This window comes from Trachurus trachurus (assembly GCF_905171665.1).
Source record: "Trachurus trachurus genome assembly, chromosome: 9".
Classification (NCBI taxonomy): domain Eukaryota; kingdom Metazoa; phylum Chordata; class Actinopteri; order Carangiformes; family Carangidae; genus Trachurus; species Trachurus trachurus.
This window is the reverse complement of record NC_139895.1, coordinates 29,162,160-29,181,007: the sequence shown is the minus strand read 5'-3', so window position 1 is coordinate 29,181,007 and position 18,848 is coordinate 29,162,160. Positions and strand designations below refer to the sequence as shown.

Sequence of the window (18,848 nt, the reverse complement as noted above, 5' to 3'; positions counted from 1 at the left end):
TCTGTGAAAGGTGTGATTACACTCAGGGTCCCAGACACTGCAGGTTCAATTTGTGTCAATAATCAAATTGTGTTCGCTGAGCAGCTCTTGTCTCTGCCTAGGGGATCTCAAAACAACATGCACCGATAATTACAGGTAATAAACTACCCCTATGACTATAGGGATTATGGAAATAGGTGAATTTGCCAAAAAAGTTGGACTATCCCTTTAAAGTTACCTAACCGGAAGGTGGCTCAGAAGAGAGATAATGATATCCATACAAACAAACTGAAGGCTGAGATTTGTCATTTTGTTTTCACGAATAAGATATTGACCTTTTTCCATCTTTTCAGGCCAGTGGCTTTCGTATGTCTAAATCAGCAGCAAACAGTATTCAAGAGTGTAAATATGAATTGATTGATTGATTGATTGATTGATTGATTGATTGATTGATTGATTGATTGATTGATTGATTGATTGATTGATTGATTGATTGATTGATTGATTGCATTTATTTCAAACCAAACAAAAATGATATCTCACATACAACAACAAAAACATCCACGGCCACGGGACACCATATAACCAAATATCGAACAGGACAAACAACAACAACAACAATAACAACAACAACAACAGACACTAACAACATCTAACACTGTTTGAAATGGGGATGGAAGAAGCAGAGCTTATCAGTTTCCAACCCCAGACAACACACAAACAACACAACCAAAGCACAAAGTCACTCTCCAAAACCCCTCCCCCCCACAGTCATCACATTAGTTTACATCATTTATCTCTCCTCCTCTCTGCTATACGTTTCAAACACCCCTTTTCTAAACTTACTTTTAAATTGATTAACGCTTTTGCTGAGTTTAATCTCTACATCCAAGCTATTCCATAGAATAACTCCTCCGACAGAAATACACATACTTTTAAGAGTCGATCTTACACTTTGCTGTTGCAATTTGAGTTCTCCTCTTAAGTCATATCTTTTACAACCTTCCCTCTCATGAAATAATCTTTGGATTATACAAGGAAGAAGATTATTTTTTGCTTTATACATGATTAATGCAGTTTTAAATTTTACCAAGTCAAAAAATGTTAATGCAGATGCCTTCAAAAAAAGTGGCTTAGTGTGATCATTGAACCCAACATTGAAAACTGTTCTTATGGCTCGTTTTTGTAGTATGTACAGAGGCAACAGGTTGGTTTTGGTTTATTTCTGAAATATGATGAACTCTTTCAAGGTAATTTTGAAAAGTTGTTTCCGTTTCATATCCCATTTCTTAGGAAGTCCCACAGGCTAATTATGTAGTTTAACATGGAAAGACTATGCACTGCATGACAGAAGTTAAAGCAGAGTAAACAAAAATGACCACTTCCTGGTTTTATCCTCCATGAGCCAAATAAGTCTGTCCTTCCTGTGTTACAGCATTGAATATAAAAGCTAATGGTGATACTGCAAAATATGATGTCACAGTGAGGTTAGCAATTGACCATTTTGATATAAAGGTTAACAACTAATTTCATCCCTTTAGACATGTGAGTTACATTATGATTATTAGTCTATGACTTTGTGAGTTATAACCAATGTTACTGTTTGACTGTGTGTCTTACACATGTCTGCACTGACGCTGCTTTTACAATAATTTTGAGGGTTTTTTAATTAATATTGTGTCAGAGTTATGATTGGACTGAAACCAAAATTGTGGTGTGTAAATGTGTGTTTATGGTAGGACAGTGTGTAGGGAAAGTGCTGGTTGAAATGGGTGAATGTGATTAACAGTGTAAGTGCTTTTTGTTTGTAAAGATGAGCTATATGAGCTATACAAATAAACTTGCCTTGCATCATGCATGCATCACATCCAGATGAGACTACTGCAATAGCACCCTCTATGGCTCATCATCCAAATTCCTCAATAAACTTCAACACAAGACCACACCACCCCGTCCTCCAAAACCTGCATTGGCTCCACATCCACATCACACACTGTTTACAATTTCAAATCCTCCTCCTCCTCCTCCTCCTCACATAAAGTACTTAACAACCAGGCCCCTTCCTACCTCACAGACCTGCTCCACCATCCCCACTCCTGCAGCCTCCACTCATCTGAAGGAAATCTCCTCTCTGTACCTGCACAGACCAAGCACCAAACCTGGGAACCTGCAGAGCCTTTTCTGTCGCTGCCCTCTCCACCTGGAACTCACTCCCCAAACCCATCAGAGACTGCACACACCTCCCAACCTTCAAATCCCAGCTCAAAACTCACCTTTTTAAATTAGCTTTTGATGTGTGATTATGTGTATGGAACTTTTCATTTTTATCTGTGTTAAGTGTCTTTGAGCAGCTGTAAAAGTGGTTACAGTAACATATAAAATAAATTAACTGTTATTTTTTATTTCATTATTATTGTTATATGCTGTTCATTTATCATTGGGGACTTCTATGTTTGGTCAATCCATAAATCTAACCAGTTGAAAAGAAGTCTCTCTGCTGACAAACAGTCTGAAGTGTCTCTGCTTCTGAGAAACAGGCTTTTTGGAAGAAAAGGGAAGAAGAGGAGGAAGAAGTGATAGGGATATTGGAAAGTGAAACTATTGTGTCATGGTGCACAGCAGCGCTGTGATGTGATGTCATGTGAAACCGTGTATAAAGAGGCAGATCCATGAGCTGTGAAGCATCAGGAGCTCAGAGTGAATGAAGACACAGCAGTGAGAGCCAGAACCTGTCTACAGCTCCAACCATGAACTCAGCTGTCGTTGCCTTCCTCACCTGTCTGCTGGTCCTCTGTGCACAAGGTACTGTGAGAGTTTATTGTTGTGATTCCTTCATGACCATGATCCATTTAGTCTCAGGTTCTGTTGTCACTTGTTGCAACACAAGTCGTTTCCAGGTTTCAATGTGTTTCAGCTGAAAATGTCTGCAGCTATTGAACAATGGTGGCAATGGTACAACAACTTAAAAGCTGGATGTAATGTGAAAATTGTTGCACATAGTGATGAACTGTAATTAACAAGGTCCTGTCTCCTCCTCCCTCAGGACAACAAGTCAACACATCTCAGAGATGCATGTGTTCAAAGGGTTTCGCCATGATCAACCCAAAGCTCATCCAGGGAGAGCCAGTCATACACCGTCCAAGCATCTTCTGTTCAAACACAGAGATTATGTGAGTAGCTGAGCTGAAATAAAGCACATCCACTGACGTGTTGTTCTTCAGCTTCTCTCTGACACGTCTCTCTCTTCTCTCTCAGTGTCAACCTCAGAGGAGTTGGAAAGAAATGTGTGAATCCAAACTCCCGACTTGGAAAATACATTCAGGAAAATATCAACAAGTAAGATGTCAACCCTCAGACACCATGACAAAGTGATGATGCTCAGGATCTCCAGCATCAAACACCACTGTGACTGGTCCAGGCTTCCACTGCTTTTTACTAACGCTGTCCTTTGTTGACTCAGGTCTGAGAAGAAAGGAGCTGTGACCATGACGACGACCTCCAGTCAAACCAGTACTGTGAGCTCAACAAGAGTCCAGACCACATCCAAGCTGTAGGACTCTGCACTGTTTTCATCAGTGAAGCAGTTGTTCACCATCACTACTTTGTCATGTTGATACAACAAGTGTCTATGTGTTCATCATGTTTCATACTGACCAGAGGAGTTCAATGTGGCTTAGTGCTATTTTAATTTTAAAATAACAACTATAGCCTACGGTTGCCCTCTGTCAGTTTTTCCTTCATCAAGATCATAGTAGCCTATATTCACTGGCTTGATGGTGGAAAGACTATATTGTGGCTAAGAATTGTTCTCAAGAGGTTCCACCAGTCGGTGCTCTCTGTTCTCCTTCCTGAAGTTGTCCTCAAGTGTATATAACAAGTAAATAATCTGTATTTAATAACCTTTTTTCAAGAAAATAAAAACCTCAAAAAAAAAAAAAAACAGTTGATGGACTTGTATTTTTTGTTTCTCCTCATTTTTCAGTAGAGTAGGCCTATTACACAAATATTTCAAATGAATGACATGTTCATCCCTGTGTGGCCATCAATTCGCTAAATACCACCAGCTACTGGAAATTTAAAGATTTTAAGATGGCTGCCATTTGTGAAATTGGAAACGTGAAAAGATCTTCATAAAACACAGTGTGTTTACAAACCAAAGTTCTGAATGAAAGTTTGAAAGTAGATCTGAAAACGTTCACTGTTGAGGACTGAACAGTGTGGTAAAGAGGAAATGTGATTGTCATTTAAAGTTCTGGGTTTTTACTTAGCCTACTCAATAAAAGTGAAAACATGGTAGGCTACAGCAAAGTCATAATAACTGCATCTATAAAAGAGTTCAACACAATATAATAATGTAACAATCAAACCAGGTCTTGACTGAACAAACTGACCTTATTTACAGTAATATCAACATGGGTTCATATGCCAGGCTTCAGTAAACACAGATGAGGGTCATGGTAGCCAGTCCCTTCCAGTTCAGTGTGGTTCTTCTGAAGCCTGGAATCACAAAGAAAAGTCACTTTTCTTTTCTTTTCTTTTTTTAAATTTCATTTATTTGTTGAACAGGGACAGTACAGTGCACATTAATTAATATTTCAGATTCACTCAGAAAGCTCCTCTTAACCTTCTGATGGTGAAGTATGGAACATCTCAGACCTGACACCTTCAATTCTGACCCATTTGTACAATACACCACCACCTGTGTCCAGCCTGAAGATGTTCACATGACATCTCACCTACCACCCCACTCCGCTACTCCTATGTCCAAGATAAGATCATTTGAGTCTGTTAGTTGTTATTAATCATGTCAGCATTGAACCATTTGATTTTGATGTTGCCCTAAGTGTTCTGTACAGAGGGACATATGGGATAGACTGGTGCCTGTATAATATATTATACCAATAGGTGGCAGTGTGAGCTTTCATTTGACTGGGAAAACAAACAAACATGAAGCACACTTGATTCTGATTGCTGCCACTTAAATATCCAAGATGGCCGCCACCTCTAACAAGGAAATGCTTTGGCCCAATTCGAAAAAGACCCAGGCCCTGAACCCTCACTGACTGAACTGACGTCACTGATCCCCCTCTCAGGACCAGAACCAGGACCACAGGGGCCGGAAACATATCAGAACTGGGACAAGGGCCAGAACCGGGATGGCATCGGAACCAGGACCAGGACCAGAACCAAGGACACCAGAACCAGAACCGAGACCATATCAAAACCAGAAAATGGACCAGACCCGGTTCAGTAGTGGAACTGGAACCGAGACCAACAACGGAACTGGAACCGGGACCAGAATTGGGACCAGGACCACAACCATCAGAGCTGGGACCTTGCTAGAACAGGAACCAGTAGCAGAAGCAGGACCACCAGAACCAGAACCATATCGGAATTGGGACAAGGACCAGAATCAAGACCGTACGGGAACTGGGACCAGGACAAAAAGCTGGAACCAAAACCACGGCCAGAACCGGGACTAGGACCAAAACGGGGACCAGAAGCGGGACTAGAGTCAGGGCCAAGACCGGCATCAGAACAGGGACTGGGAGTGGAACTGTTCAGACTCCTGGGTTTGACTTCACATTGCTATGAACTGTGGGTAATTTCCTTGTAGTCAGTATCAACACTGACTTCTGGTGAGGGAGCATAAAGAACTCACTGACTCAGCGACTTGATGATGTGACAGGACAGCCCTCACACACTCACACACTTCACGTGAACGGGCCTCAGTGAGTCTGTAAGGGATCACATTGTTTTGTATAAGTTTATCCACAAATCTTATGTAAGAACGATCTCAAATCATACAATTTAACAATGAGGAAATATATGGTACGAGTCCCAGACTGTGTACGTGACAAAGTACTAATCTGTGAAAACAGATCAATCGCAGCAGTAATGAAGATCTTTTCATGTTTCCTTTGGCACAAACGGCAGCCATCTTGAAATCTTCAGATTTCAAGTATCTGATGGTTTTTATCAAATTGAGTCATTTTCACATTTGAAATATTTGTGTAATAGTCTATATTGAAATATGAGGAGAAACAAAAGACACAAGTCCATTTTATTTTGGATGTTTTTATTTTCTTAGAAAAGTTATTAAATATAGGTGATTTACTTGCTATATACACCTGAAGACAACTTCAGTAGAGAGAACAGAAAGCATAGACTGGTCAGTATGACACATGATGAACACATAGAGACACTTGTTGTATCAACATGACAAAGTAGTGATGGTGAACAACTGCTTCACTGATGAAAACAGTGCAGAGTCCTACAGCTTGGATGTGGTCTGGACTCTTGTTGAGCTCACAGTACTGGTTTGACTGGAGGCCGTCGTCATGGTCACAGCTCCTTTCTTCTCAGACCTGAGTCAACAAAGGACAGCGTTAGTAAAAAGCAGTGGAAGCCTGGACCAGTCACAGTGGTGTTTGATGCTGGAGATCCTGAGCATCATCACTTTGTCATGGTGTCTGAGGGTTGACATCTTACTTGTTGATATTTTCCTGAATGTATTTTCCAAGTCGGGAGTTTGGATTCACACATTTCTTTCCAACTCCTCTGAGGTTGACACTGAGAGAGAAGAGAGAGACGTGTCAGAGAGAAGCTGAAGAACAACATGTCAGTGGATGTGCTTTATTTCAGCTCAGCTACTCACATAATCTCTGTGTTTGAACAGAAGATGCTTGGACGGTGTATGACTGGCTCTCCCTGGATGAGCTTTGGGTTGATCATGGCGAAACCCTTTGAACACATGCATCTCTGAGATGTGTTGTCTTGTCCTGAGGGAGGAGGAGACAGGACCTTGTTAATTACAGTTCATCACTATCTGCAATAATTTCCACATTACATCCAGCTTTGAAGTTGTTGTACCATTGCCACCATTGTTCAATAGCTGCAGACATTTTCAGCTGAAACACATTGAAACCTGGAAACGACTTGTGTTGCAACAAGTGACAACAGAACCTGAGACTAAATGGATCATGGTCATGAAGGATTCACAACAATAAACTCTCACAGTACCTTGTGCACAGAGGACCAGCAGACAGGTGAGGAAGGCAACGACAGCTGAGTTCATGGTTGGAGCTGTAGACAGGTTCTGGCTTTCACTGCTGTGTCTTCATTCACTCTGAGCTCCTGATGCTTCACAGCACATGGATCTCCCTCTTTATACACGATATACAAGTTTCACTTTCCAATATCCCCTTTCACTTCCTCCTCCTCTTCCCTTTTCTTCCAAAAAGCCTGTTTCTCAGAAACATTCTTATGCAGACTGTTTGGCCCAGACACATGTTTGTCTGCAGAAACGCGTCTTTGTAATTATGTCTAAATGAAGAGGGAATGCATGAAATTCATGTACATGTATTCATGTACATGTATTCATGTGTAGTGTACTTGCCCACCAAAAACACAGTCTAATGATTGATGGAGAAAAGCATTTCTCCATACACTTTCCACACAAGAGTGCATTCAGTGAGTTGTAAAGCCCCTTTATTTTGGTGTCACTTTCTAATGTTGCAATGTTGCAACTTAATGCTTAAATCTGTGAAATATGTGATTACACTCAGGGTCCCAGACACTGCAGGTTCAATTTGTGTCAATAATCAAATCTACTTCAAACTTCTCATAGCTGCAAAGAGAAAAACTTGACATTCAACTGGTTAGATTCATGGATGGGCCTTTGCCTTGTCTTAACAACTACAGAAAGCACAATGCTAATTACTCATACCCTCCAACACACATTTATGCAGCACTTTTCCCAACACACTCTCCTACCATACACATATTCACCCACCCATGATAGACAATTTAATTTTCAGTCCAATCATAACCCCTACATAATATTCATCTTTTTTTTTTTTTAACTGAAAACTCTCAAACTAAAGTAAAGTAACATGAGTACAGACATAGACACAGTCAAACAGTTACATTGGTCATTTTGGTAAAGGAACCAGAATTTCATACATAGATTAAAAAAGACTTAAAAATAAGAAATACTTCTGATTTGTGTTAATAGTCAGGAATCTAGATGTTTAAATGAGGCAACAGATCACAGAACAGTGTTAGGAGAGCAGGTGGTCTCTGCAGAGGATGGAGACACACATGAGTGTGCACAGGGATGGTGATACCAGTCAACATTCCTTGGAACACAGAGGGAGCATAAGACTGAATGATGGAGTTCAGGTAGATGGTGCAGCCCCCCATGTCATCTTTAAGGTGCTATGAAATAATAATGAAACATTACGAGATGGAGTTGTTATTGAGGCAAATGCATTGCCAGAACTACATTCCAGACATGGCTGCTGGGCAGAGTGATTTCAAAAGCGCAAGTAGTTCCGAGTATTTGCTTCATGTGTTGTAATGTTACATAATTTACTGTTGTAATGTTACATGATTATTTCATAGCGTGATGAATGTGCAGGTCACAACTTGTCAACAAGAGCGTTTTGGAGTTGTTGGATTGTGTATTTAAAGAGTTGTGAGGAACAGGGGACAATGTACCGTTCACCTCTATTGTGTTCGCTGAGCAGCTCACGTCTCTGCCTCGGGGATCTCAAAACAACATGCACCGATAATTACAGGTAATAAACTTACCCCTATGACTATAGGGATTATGGAAATAGGTGAATTTGCCCAAAAAGTTGGACTATCCCTTTAAAGTTACCTGACCGGAAGGTGGCTCAGAAGAGAGATAATGATATCCCTACAAACAAACTGAATGCTGAGATTTGTCATTTTGTTTTCATGAATAAGATATTGACCTTTTTCCATCTTTTCAAGCCAGTGGCTTTCGTATGTCTGTATACTCCACAATATGACTTCATTGCTGTATCTGAGGATGGAGTAATGGTTACCCTAATTTAGCTGTACTTGTTTAAATCTAAATAAATAAAATTGCTCGATATTTTATCCTTTATACCTGACACCAATTATGTTTTACAATTGACATTTGAAATGATGAAGGCACTTGAAAATGACAAGGTCGAACAAAATGTAAACTATACTTTGGTGTTTCATTTTTACCTCTTTACACAAGATTTCTTTAAACTGCTTTTTTTCTCCTTTTCTTTTTTCTTTTTTTAAATACAAAATGAACCAAAATACTGTGGAAGATCTTGGGTGGATAATAATGAGAACAAATATGAAACAAAATTGAAATCATACTCTAAATCTCTCTAAAATAAAAATAATGTCAAGTTTGTATTTGAATTGAACACTTTAACTAAGCTTTTTTTTTAACGAGATATTTTGTCAATGCTGATCTGTAGAACAAACCATAAAGTGCATCTTTGGATGGATGGGAAAAGCAACACTGAATGGAAGCAAAGGTAGCAGCAAACAGTATTCAAGAGTGTAAATATGAATTATTTCTGAAATATGATGAACTCTTTCAAGGTAATTTTGAAAAGTTGTTTCCGTTTCATATCCCATTTCTTAGAAAGTCCCACAGGCTAATTATGTAGTTTAAAATGGAAAGACTATGCACTGCATGACAGAAGTTAAAGCAGAGTAAACAAAAATGACCACTTCCTGGTTTTATCCTCCATGAGCCAAATAAGTCTGTCCTTCCTGTGTTACAGCATTGAATATAAAAGCCAATGGTGATACTGCAAAATATGATGTCACAGTGAGGTTAGCAATTGACCATTTTGATATAAAGGTTAACAACTAATTTCATCCCTTTAGACATGTGAGTTACATTATGATTAGTCTATGACTTTGTGAGTTATAACCAATGTTACTGTTTGACTGTGTGTCTTACACATGTCTGCACTGACGCTGCTTTTACAATAATTTTGAGGGGTTTTTAATTAATATTGTGTCAGAGTTATGATTGGACTGAAACCAAAATTGTGGTGTGTAAATGTGTGTTTATGGTAGGACAGTGTGTAGGGAAAGTGCTGGTTGGAATGGGTGAATGTGATTAACAGTGTAAGTGCTTTTTGTTTGTAAAGATGAGCTATATGAGCTATACAAATAAACTTGCCTTGCATCATGCATGCATCACATCCAGATGAGACTACTGCAATAGCACCCTCTATGGCTCATCATCCAAATTCCTCAATAAACTTCAACACAAGACCACACCACCCCGTCCTCCAAAACCTGCATTGGCTCCACATCCACATCACACACTGTTTACAATTTCAAATCCTCCTCCTCCTCCTCCTCCTCCTCCTCCTCCTCCTCCTCCTCCTCCTCCTCCTCCTCCTCCTCCTCACACAAAGTACTTAACAACCAGGCCCCTTCCTACCTCACAGACCTGCTCCACCATCCCCACTCCTGCAGCCTCCACTCATCTGAAGGAAATCTCCTCTCTGTACCTGCACAGACCAAGCACCAAACCTGGGAACCTGCAGAGCCTTTTCTGTCGCTGCCCTCTCCACCTGGAACTCACTCCCCAAATCCATCAGAGACTGCACACACCTCCCAACCTTCAAATCCCAGCTCAAAACTCACCTTTTTAAATTAGCTTTTGATGTGTGATTATGTGTATGGAACTTTTCATTTTTATCTGTGTTAAGTGTCTTTGAGCAGCTGTAAAAGTGGTTACAGTAACATATAAAATAAATTAACTGTTATTTTTTATTTCATTATTATTGTTATATGCTGTTCATTTATCATTGGGGACTTCTATGTTTGGTCAATTCATGAATCTAACCAGTTGAAAAAGAAGTCTCTCTGCAGACAAACAGTCTGAAGTGTCTCTGCTTCTGAGAAACAGGCTTTTTGGAAGAAAAGGGAAGAAGAGGAGGAAGAAGTGATAGGGATATTGGAAAGTGAAACTATTGTGTCATGGTGCACAGCAGCGCTGTGATGTGATGTCATGTGAAACCGTGTATAAAGAGGCAGATCCATGAGCTGTGAAGCATCAGGAGCTCAGAGTGAATGAAGACACAGCAGTGAGAGCCAGAACCTGTCTACAGCTCCAACCATGAACTCAGCTGTCGTTGCCTTCCTCACCTGTCTGCTGGTCCTCTGTGCACAAGGTACTGTGAGACTTTATTGTTGTGAATCCTTCATGACCATGATCCTTTTAGTCCCAGGTTCTGTTGTCACTTGTTGCAACACAAGTCGTTTCCAGGTTTCAATGTGTTTCAGCTGAAAATGTCTGCAGCTACTAAACAATGGTGGCAATGGTACAACAACTTAAAAGCTGGATGTAATGTGAAAATTGTTGCACATAGTGATGAACTGTAATTAACAAGGTCCTGTCTCCTCCTCCCTCAGGACAACAAGTCAACACATCTCAGAGATGCATGTGTTCAAAGGGTTTCGCCATGATCAACCCAAAGCTCATCCAGGGAGAGCCAGTCATACACCGTCCAAGCATCTTCTGTTCAAACACAGAGATTATGTGAGTAGCTGAGCTGAAATAAAGCACATCCACTGACGTGTTGTTCTTCAGCTTCTCTCTGACACGTCTCTCTCTTCTCTCTCAGTGTCAACCTCAGAGGAGTTGGAAAGAAATGTGTGAATCCAAACTCCCGACTTGGAAAATACATTCAGGAAAATATCAACAAGTAAGATGTCAACCCTCAGACACCATGACAAAGTGATGATGCTCAGGATCTCCAGCATCAAACACCACTGTGACTGGTCCAGGCTTCCACTGCTTTTTACTGACGCTGTCCTTTGTTGACTCAGGTCTGAGAAGAAAGGAGCTGTGACCATGACGACGGCCTCCAGTCAAACCAGTACTGTGAGCTCAACAAGAGTCCAGACCACATCCAAGCTGTAGGACTCTGCACTGTTTTCATCAGTGAAGCAGTTGTTCACCATCACTACTTTGTCATGTTGATACAACAAGTGTCTCCATGTGTTCATCATGTTTCATACTGACCAGAGGAGTTCAATGTGGCTTAGTGCTATTTTAATTTTAAAATAACAACTATAGCCTACGGTTGCCCTCTGTCAGTTTTTCCTTCATCAAGATCATAGTAGCCTATATTCACTGGCTTGATGGTGGAAAGACTATATTGTGGCTAAGAATTGTTCTCAAGAGGTTCCACCAGTCGGTGCTCTCTGTTCTCCTTCCTGAAGTTGTCCTCAAGTGTATATAACAAGTAAATAATCTGTATTTAATAACCTATTTTCAAGAAAATAAAAACCTCAAAGAAAAAAAAAAAAAAGTTGATGGACTTGTATCTTTTGTTTCTCCTAATTTTTCAGTAGAGTAAGCCTATTACACAAATATTTCAAATGAATGACATGTTCATCCCTCTGTGGCCATCAATTCGCTAAATACCACCAGCTACTGGAAATTTTAAGATTTTAAGATGGCTGCCATTTGTGAAATTGGAAACGTGAAAAGATCTTCATAAAACACAGTGTGTTTACAAACCAAAGTTCTGAATGAAAGTTTGAAAGTAGATCTGAAAACTTTCAGTGTTGAGGACTGAACAATGTGGTAAAGAGAAAATGTGATTGTCATTTAAAGTTCTGGGTTTTTACTTAGCTTACTCGATAAAAGTGAAAACATGGTAGGCTACAGCAAAGTCATAATAACTGCATCTATAAAAGAGTTCAACACAATATAATAATGTAACAATCAAACCAGGTCTTGACTGAACAAACTGACCTTATTTACAGTAATATCAACATCAACGTGGGTTCATATGCCAGGCTTCAGTAAACACAGATGAGGGTCATGGTAGCCAGTCCCTTCCAGTTCAGTGTGGTTCTTCTGAAGCCTGGAATCACAAAGAAAGGTCACACTTTCAATTTCATTTATTTATTGAACAGGGACAACAGTGCACATTAATTAAGATGTCACACACAGAAGCCCTCGCACACTCACACACTTCACGTGAACGGGCCTCAGTGAGTCTGTAAGGGATCACATTGTTTTGTATAAGTTTATCCACAAATCTTCTGTAAGAACGATCTCAAATCATACAATTTAACAATGAGGAAATATATGGTACGAGTCCCAGACTGTGTACGTGACAAAGTACTAATCTGTGAAAACAGATCAATCGCAGCAGTAATGAAGATCTTTTCATGTTTCCTTTGGCACAAATGGCAGCCATCTTAAAACCTTCAGATTTCAAGTATCTGATGGTTTTTATCAAATTGAGTCATTTTCACATTTGAAATATTTGTGTAATAGTCTATATTGAAATATGAGGAGAAACAAAGGTAACACTTTACAATAAGGGTCCCTTAAAGCAGAAGTAAGCGGAATATTTGTGATAATATAAGTCTTCAATATATTGTTATATCTTCCGACGGGAATCACTTATATAGAGTGTTTGGTCTGAAACACGGGTCTGTCAGTCACTCTGCTCTGTTGTAAGCTGAGGAGAAAACTTCTTGTATACTTTCTTGTATCCTACAACCTTTATCCAATGAGGAGAGAGAACGGCATGAAGGGCTGTGTGTGCAGGGATGCGCGTGAATGTGGTGACGTAGGGACGAGGACCAATAGATCCAATGACGAGGGCGGGGGCTGCTAACTCCATCGTCTGACAAGAAGTTAGCCAAAACAACCGGATCGCTTACTTCTGCTTTAATTAACATTAGTTAGTACATTATTAAGCATTAATTAACTGTTAACAGATATAATAACAATCATTCTTATGTATTACTTAGCATTAGGAAACACTAATAAGTAAGCAGTCAATTAATGTTTACTACTCAAAGTTATTTAATGCATTTAAAAGTTTAATAATGTAATTAGTTATCATTATGTATGCATTACTCAGCATTAATTAACACATTAGTTTATATATTAATGCTTAATCATAGGCTATACTAACTAACGTTAATTAAGGGACCCTTTTTGTAAAGTGTTACCGAAACAAAAGACACAAGTCCATTTTATTTCTGATGTTTTTATTTTCTTAGAAAAGTTATTAAATATAGGTGATTTACTTGCTATATACACCTGAAGACAACTTCAGTAGAGAGAACAGAAAGCATAGACTGGTCAGTATGACACATGATGAACACATAGAGACACTTGTTGTATCAACATGACAAAGTAGTGATGGTGAACAACTGCTTCACTGATGAAAACAGTGCAGAGTCCTACAGCTTGGATGTGGTCTGGACTCTTGTTGAGCTCACAGTACTGGTTTGACTGGAGGCCGTCGTCATGGTCACAGCTCCTTTCTTCTCAGACCTGAGTCAACAAAGGACAGCGTTAGTAAAAAGCAGTGGAAGCCTGGACCATTCACAGTGGTGTTTGATGCTGGAGATCCTGAGCATCATCACTTTGTCATGGTGTCTGAGGGTTGACATCTTACTTGTTGATATTTTCCTGAATGTATTTTCCAAGTCGGGAGTTTGGATTCACACATTTCTTTCCAACTCCTCTGAGGTTGACACTGAGAGAGAAGAGAGAGACGTGTCAGAGAGAAGCTGAAGAACAACACGTCAGTGGATGTGCTTTATTTCAGCTCAGCTACTCACATAATCTCTGTGTTTGAACAGAAGATGCTTGGACGGTGTATGACTGGCTCTCCCTGGATGAGCTTTGGGTTGATCATGGCGAAACCCTTTGAACACATGCATCTCTGAGATGTGTTGTCTTGTCCTGAGGGAGTAGGAGACAGGACCTTGTTAATTACAGTTCATCACTATCTGCAACAATTTTCACATTACATCCAGCTTTTAAGTTGTTGTACCATTGCCACCATTGTTTAACAGCTGCAGACATTTTCAGCTGAAACACATTGAAACTTGGAAACGACTTGTGTTGCAACAAGTGACAACAGAACCTGAGACTAAATGGATCATGGTCATGAAGGAATCACAACAATAAACTCTCACAGTACCTTGTGCACAGAGGACCAGCAGACAGGTGAGGAAGGCAACGACAGCTGAGTTCATGGTTGGAGCTGTAGACAGGTTCTGGCTCTCACTGCTGTGTCTTCATTCACTCTGAGCTCCTGATGCTTCACAGCACATGGATCTCCCTCTTTATACACGATATACAAGTTTCACTTTCCAATATCCCCTTTCACTTCCTCCTCTTCTTCCCTTTTCTTCCAAAAAGCCTGTTTCTCAGAAACATTCTTATGCAGACTGTTTGGCCCAGACACATGTTTGTCTGCAGAAACGCGTCTTTGTAATTATGTCTAAATGAAGAGGGAATGCATGTAATTCATCATCAGTGTAGGCTACTTGCACACCAAAAACACAGTCTAGTCTGATGGAGAAAAGCATTTCTCCATACACTTTCCACACTAGAGTGCCTTCACTGAGTTGTAAATCCCCTTTATTTCGGTGTCACTTTCTAATGTTGCAATGTTGCAACTTAATGCTAAAATCTGTGAAATATGTGATTACACTCCAGGGCCGGGAGACTGGGAGACTTTTTCAGGCCAGGAGTCAGTCATGTAACCAGGCCACCCTGGCCTTGCCCACACGCGCACGTTCACGCCCACACCTACATGCATTGGCACGCACGTACACGCATATGCACGCACATGCATGCACACGCACGCACGCACGCACGCGCGCACACACACACACACACACACACACACACACACACACACACACACACACACACACACACACACACACACACACGCACACACACACACACACGCACACACACACACACACGCACACACACACAGTGCATTCCAAATAGAAGTTCAAATATGGGACCTATGTACAAACTAAGTTAGGAATACACAGTAACTTTTGTGTTTGGGGCCGGGCTGGTAAATACAGTAACACAACAATCCTCAGCAAAATCCACTAACACACTTACTAGAAGAGAATAATGGTTTAACGCAGTGCCAAGGTTACATAAAAGTCATATCATGTGGAATGTCAACTGCCTCTTTGGCATATATTTTTATGTGTAGCCTACAATATAACCTAATAAACAAAGACAACAAATTCCAAATCAAACAATTAATCAGCTCATCAGTTCATTTTGGAAAGTTGTTTCAGATTCATATCCCATTTCTTAGAAAGTCTCACAGGCTAATTATGTAGGGTAGTTTAAAATAAAAAGACGCATGACAGAAGTTTAAACAGAGTAAACAAAAATGACCACTTCCTGGTCATTTCGATCCCTGGTTTGTTTTGATTCCTGGTTTGTTTTCGATATAAAGGTTATCACCTAATTTCATCCCTTTAGACATGTGAGTTACCTCATGATTAGTCTATGACTTTGTGAGTATAACCAATGTTACTGTTTGACTGTGTGTCTTACACATGTCTGCACTGACGCTGCTTTTACAATAGTTTGAGGTTTTCTTTTTTAGATTAATATTGTGTCAGAGTTATGACTGGACTGAAACCAAAATTATCTATCAGTGGTGTTTATGGTATAGGACAGTGTGTAGGGAAAGTGCTGGTTGGAATGGGTGAATGACTGTGATTAACAGTGTAGTGCTTTTTGTTTGTAAAGATGAGCTATACAAATAAACTTGCATTGCATCATGCATGCATCACATCCAGATGAGACTACTGCAATAGCACCCTCTATGGCTCATCATCCAAATTCCTCAATAAACTTCAACACAAGACCACACCACCCCGTCCTCTAAAACCTGTGTAGTGTAACGGATGTGCACTCACTCACTCATAAAGGACGTGCTAACCCTTGCCAAGCGGTTGTCAACCTCTGGCGAAGCGGTTAGCATTGTCACCTGCCATGCAGGAGACTAGGGTTCAAACCCCACCTAGGGCAGGCCATGAGAAAAAACAACACAGAGGGCCAGGTATGAACATAGGCTATACCTGCACTGGCTCCACATCACACACAGTATACAATTTCAAATCCTCCTCCTCCTCCTCCTCCTCCTCACACAAATTACTTAACAAAAAAAAACAAAAACAGAAATCTGCACAGACCAAGCACCAAACCTGGGAACCTGCAGAGCCTTTTCTGTCGCTGCCCTCTCCACCTGGAACTCACTCCCCAAACCCATCAGAGACTGCACACACCTCCCAACCTTCAAATCCCAGCTCAAAACTCACCTTTTTAAATTAGCTTTTGATGTGTGATTATGTGTATAGAACTTTTTTAATGGTGTTTTAAAGTTTCACTTATTGTATTTATTCTGAATTTTATCTATATCATTTTTATCTGTGTTAAATGTCTTTGAGCTTTAATCAGTAGTATGCTGTTCATTTAGGCTACCATATAGTCAATCCATATATCTAACCAGTTGAGTGTAGCCTACAATATTTTCTCTGCATAAGAAGTGTCTCCACTTCTGAGAAACAGGCTTTTTGGAAGAAACGGGAAGAGGAGGAGGAAGTGAAAGGGGATATTGGAAAGTGAAACCATGTGCTGTGTGAAGCATCAGGAGCGCAGAGTGAATGAAGACACAGCAGTGAGAGCCAGAACCTGTCTACAGCTCCAACCATGAACTCAGCTGTCGTTGCCTTCCTCACCTGTCTGCTGGTCCTCTGTGCACAAGGTACTGTGGGAGTTTATTGTTGTGAATCCTTCATGACCATGATCCATTTAGTCCCAGGTTCTGTTGTCACTTGTTGCAACACAAGTCGTTTCCAGGTTTCAATGTGTTTCAGCTGAAAATGTCTGCAGCTGCTGAACAATGGTGGCAATGGTACAACAACTTCCAAGCTGGATGTAATGTGAAATTATTGCAGATAGTGATGAACTGTAATTAACAAGGTCCCGTCTCCTCCTCCCTCAGGACAAGACAACACATCTCAGAGATGCATGTGTTCAAAGGGTTTCGCCATGATCAACCCAAAGCTCATCCAGGGAGAGCCAGTCATACACCGTCCAAGCATCTTCTGTTCAAACACAGAGATTATGTGAGTAGCTGAGCTGAAATAAAGCACATCCACTGACGTGTTGTTCTTCAGCTTCTCTTTGACACGTCTCTCTCTTCTCTCTCAGTGTCAACCTCAGAGGAGTTGGAAAGAAATGTGTGAATCCAAACTCCCGACTTGGAAAATACATTCAGGAAAATATCAACAAGTAAGATGTCAACCCTCAGACACCATGACAAAGTGATGATGCTCAGGATCTCCAGCATCAAACACCACTGTGACTGGTCCAGGCTTCCACTGCTTTTTACTAACGCTGTGCTTTGTTGACTCAGGTCTGAGAAGAAAGGAGCTGTGACCATGACGACGGCCTCCAGTCAAACCAGTACTGTGAGCTCAACAAGAGTCCAGACCACATCCAAGCTGTAGGACTCTGCACTGTTTTCATCAGTGAAGCAGTTGTTCACCATCACTACTTTGTCATGTTGATACAACAAGTGTCTCTATGTGTTCATCATGTTTCATACTGACCAGTCTATGCTTTCTGTTCTCTCTACTGAAGTTGTCCTAGTGTAGCCTACAAAGTAGGCCTATATAGCTAATCTGTAGCTATTTAATAACCTTTTTTTTAATTAAACATAAAAAACAAACAGTTCGACTTGTCCACTGTTTCTCCTCACGCATCACCAACTGAACCATGTGCTTCTCACAGGTCATAGAGCTGACTAAAGATTACAGAAAAGTGAAAGTGAGTTCATATCAGAGGAGGTCAATGTGGCTTAGTGCTAGCCTATTTTAATTTTTAAATAACAATGCTATCGCCTTGATGTGATCCCTTTTTCCTTCATCAAGAAGGAAGGAGTAGGCTAACTGTCTTCAGCTGCTGTCAGCACAGCACAGTCACATCATTTCAGTGTTTTGATGTGACTGAATCCATTCACCTGACATATCTATGAAGAGCTTCATAAAACTATGAGGGTCTTTTCCCAGCAGAGAATCTGCATCACACATTGCTGTTTGTGTATCAGCTGGTTTATTGGTTCATGTTGTCATCCCACTTCACATAAACTCTCAACATCATCTGTATTGTTTATTGTGTGTGTGTGTGTGTGTGTGTGTGTGTGTGTGTGTGTGTGTGTGTGTGTGTGTGTGTG

At 40.4% G+C, this 18,848-nt stretch overlaps 4 protein-coding genes across 4 annotated transcripts; 2 read left to right on the top strand and 2 right to left on the bottom strand.

Annotated features, from left to right (window-relative positions):
- Positions 1-6,053: 6,053 nt before the first annotated feature.
- LOC310991252 (C-X-C motif chemokine 11-1-like) lies at positions 6,054-7,088 on the bottom strand. The gene is made up of 4 exons (XM_083978888.1): positions 7,003-7,088; positions 6,638-6,761; positions 6,472-6,552; positions 6,054-6,347 (listed from the first exon to the last, which is right to left on the bottom strand). The coding sequence occupies exons 1-4, from the start codon at positions 7,055-7,057 to the stop codon at positions 6,254-6,256; spliced, it is 354 nt and encodes a 117-aa protein (XP_083835014.1). The 5' UTR covers positions 7,058-7,088; the 3' UTR covers positions 6,054-6,253.
- A 3,783-nt stretch (positions 7,089-10,871) lies between these two features.
- On the top strand, positions 10,872-11,995 carry LOC310991280 (C-X-C motif chemokine 11-1-like). The gene is made up of 4 exons (XM_083978923.1): positions 10,872-10,970; positions 11,212-11,338; positions 11,424-11,504; positions 11,629-11,995. Exons 1-4 carry the CDS (start codon positions 10,916-10,918, stop codon positions 11,720-11,722), a joined length of 357 nt encoding a protein of 118 aa, XP_083835049.1. The 5' UTR covers positions 10,872-10,915; the 3' UTR covers positions 11,723-11,995.
- Positions 11,996-13,820: 1,825 nt separating this feature from the next.
- Positions 13,821-14,869, bottom strand: LOC310991281 (C-X-C motif chemokine 11-1-like). Its single transcript, XM_083978924.1, has 4 exons — positions 14,763-14,869; positions 14,398-14,521; positions 14,232-14,312; positions 13,821-14,107 (listed from the first exon to the last, which is right to left on the bottom strand). The coding sequence occupies exons 1-4, from the start codon at positions 14,815-14,817 to the stop codon at positions 14,014-14,016; spliced, it is 354 nt and encodes a 117-aa protein (XP_083835050.1). The 5' UTR covers positions 14,818-14,869; the 3' UTR covers positions 13,821-14,013.
- A 2,399-nt stretch (positions 14,870-17,268) lies between these two features.
- Positions 17,269-18,239, top strand: LOC310991282 (C-X-C motif chemokine 11-1-like). Its single transcript, XM_083978925.1, has 4 exons — positions 17,269-17,375; positions 17,616-17,739; positions 17,825-17,905; positions 18,030-18,239. Exons 1-4 carry the CDS (start codon positions 17,321-17,323, stop codon positions 18,121-18,123), a joined length of 354 nt encoding a protein of 117 aa, XP_083835051.1. The 5' UTR covers positions 17,269-17,320; the 3' UTR covers positions 18,124-18,239.
- The last annotated feature ends 609 nt before the right edge of the window (positions 18,240-18,848 follow it).